We start from the raw sequence: 2,816 nt of genomic DNA, 5'->3' as shown, positions 1-2,816 counted from the left end.
ATTTCAATTTATTTAAAGTTTTTATGTAAATTTTTTTGATGAACAAGAAAGAAAATCTATTCTTCTCTTCAAATAATAAATTTTTTTTGATTTATATTCCATAATTTCGAAAAAATTCAACGAATGGTTGACGGAACTCGGTTTTTCGCTAGTTTTCATTTTTTTACAACGCTCAGAAGCTGCGGAATAGCAATTTTAGTACTTTTTCCGATACATCATCATTCGTTCATTCAATCACATGCAATTTCAACTCGAAATATCCACGATTAATATATAAAAATCAACGTCAAAGTTTCAAAGATTGGGTTGCAAAATGGCGAAGGAGCCGGGTATTTTAGATGGTGTTGATATAAATTGTAATATTTTCGGAAATATAGTGGGAATTGCTGATTTATTTATTGGAAATGTTAGAAAAACGACTCATTATATGAAGTATGTGTCTCAATCCGAAGATATCTGATCAATTCATACATCAAATGTCAAAAATCATCCACACACTCCTTTTGTCAATACTCTGAGAGATGCGAGGCATGTTTTTTTGTGTGAAAAAATTACTTTCACATGAATTGTTCCGGGAATAACGGAAGTATAGAACGTTTCACATTTCCATCATGTAGATTGAGAGGATATCTATCCCAGAAAAACTGTAAAAGGTTATAGATATTGTTATGATGGTATATTGTAAAAATTGCTTCCAATTCGTTTTGAATTTAAAGGATTTATTCAACTAAATCATAACATTCTTCACAAGCCGAATCAACAATTAATCAATTTATTTACATCTTAGAACACGTAGTTGTTGACGTGGTGGTAGGGGGAATATACAGGGTGGCTGTAAGAGTGGTATGGAGAGTACAATCCGGAGTAGCTGGCAACTGATGGAAGAGTGGCTACTCTGGTGGAAACAAGGGGTGCGGTAGCAACATGGTGAGCAACTGGGGTAGCTACAACGTGGTGGGCCACTGGAGCTGTAGAAACGTGGTGCACAGCAGGAGTGGCAACCACATGGTGAGCAGCAGGAGCAACTACAGCGGGTTCTTTGTGTACAACAGCGTTGAATCCGTTCACGGCATCGGCAGTGTATTCAACAACACGTTTGGTACCGTCAGCTTCTACCAAGGAGTAGCTACCTTGGACAACATCACCTTCACGGGTTTCCTCCTGGTGCTTGCTATCGCCAGTCAAGGGGTCGTTAACTGAATAGCCAAATTTGTAATGGGCTGGTGCCTCTTCAGACACAAGGTGAACGTCAGGAATTACAGCAGCGTTAGCTACAGCCACCAAGGCCAAGACTGAGAGGAGCTGAAAGAAGTCTTATGTTATTACCGAAATTTCAGATAAGGAAACTGGTGAAAAATATTTCCGATAGTGTTTATGCAGGATTCTTGACTTGACTTTTGAGTTTATCTCAAAAAGTTTTCAAGTTATCGAATTTCATTTTACATGACAATCGGTCAATAATGAGGAAGACAAATTCAAAAACATAACTGCGACTACCAAAAGTATAAATATTTCGAATTAGATATAAAGAATGGAAAACAAAATATCGTTCAAATATATATTGAAAATAATAATAATATTCAATGAAAATACTTACTTTGAAAGCCATGTCGATGATTTTGTCAGAAGATCGATAGAGATACTGATGCCAGATCTCGAGTTTCTGGACCTATTTATATGAACCGAAAAGAAGAATAACTTATTTCTGCCCCTTTTAAAACATAAAAAATTATCACTTTTTAAAAGGTTAATGTGAATTCTTTGGGTGTTATTGATAACTTCTCCGTCGGAAATTCAAATAAGGTGCATGAATAAAAACTAGATCGTAAAATTCAGGATTGTTAGAATCAAAGAAAGATGAAGGTTACTTTAATGTGATCTAGTTCATTTTGAATATTTTTGAAAACATCCGTTGAGAAATCTCTTCAAACTACAGGAATTATAGCTTTTTTAAATTTTTCTTTCCATTCAAGCAACAGAGTAGAGTAATCTTGTTTCAATCAGAATTTTTCAATATTCGAATATACCTAAATTTGTTATTCCATATGTAGATTAGAAATGAATTTATTATCATCCTTACATCGATTTGAATATTCATGAAGTATTGAAATATTTTCCAATGGATCCAGATCCATAAAATGATTCACACGTTGTGAATATTAACTCTAGATCTCATTAGGTACAAATATCAAAGAATCATTTCAGATAACATGAGTTCAGTTCATTTATTGCTTGGTCTTATACTAATATTAGTGATTAGTTACAATTAATATGTGTATGCTAATGGATCCCAGAAAGAAAAAGTCATTAATTATATTATTTAGATTGCTACATATTTCTTTCTATTATTCTGCAAAAATGTTGTTCATATCATGTTCAATGATATGAAATAAAAAATCCAAAAAGTTGTGATACTGTATATATTTTCTGAACATTTCTCCGAGGTCACAGTTTATTAAGGTAGTAGAAGCAAACAGACGAATATAATACATTTATTTTAAAGAGTACACAATCTGCGAATAGTTTTTCAGTTTTTGTATAATTATGATTTTTTATTCTTACCGAAAAAAACAAAGTTAGTAGGGAAACGCCGTGAAAATACTGAAGTAGGCAACACATCATTTTTTATTAATTTATTGGTGGTTGTCTGTTCAGTGCATTAAGAAGATTATTGTGCAAAAGAATCTCAAATGATTTTTATCGAAAATTGGATTGGATTCAAGAATTGATTTTGAGAAGGATGTTTCAATTTTAATACTGGAAATTCATTCAAGAAAACGTGAAGTTTTTATTTTCTCTTCTATGGAGTAACCTCA

The 2,816-nt window shown here is 32.9% G+C and overlaps 1 protein-coding gene across 1 annotated transcript; it reads right to left on the bottom strand.

Annotated features, from left to right (window-relative positions):
* Positions 1 to 698: 698 nt before the first annotated feature.
* Positions 699 to 1,709, bottom strand: LOC123320647 (larval cuticle protein A2B-like). The gene is made up of 2 exons (XM_044908022.1): positions 1,598 to 1,709; positions 699 to 1,302 (listed from the first exon to the last, which is right to left on the bottom strand). Exons 1-2 carry the CDS (start codon positions 1,607 to 1,609, stop codon positions 784 to 786), a joined length of 531 nt encoding a protein of 176 aa, XP_044763957.1. The 5' UTR covers positions 1,610 to 1,709; the 3' UTR covers positions 699 to 783.
* Between the last annotated feature and the right edge of the window lie 1,107 nt (positions 1,710 to 2,816).

The sequence above is a fragment of the Coccinella septempunctata genome, chromosome 9 (genome assembly GCF_907165205.1).
Source record: "Coccinella septempunctata chromosome 9, icCocSept1.1, whole genome shotgun sequence".
Taxonomy (NCBI): Eukaryota; Metazoa; Arthropoda; class Insecta; order Coleoptera; family Coccinellidae; genus Coccinella; species Coccinella septempunctata.
The sequence above is the reverse complement of the archived record's forward strand: the minus strand, read 5'-3'. Positions and strand labels throughout refer to the sequence as shown.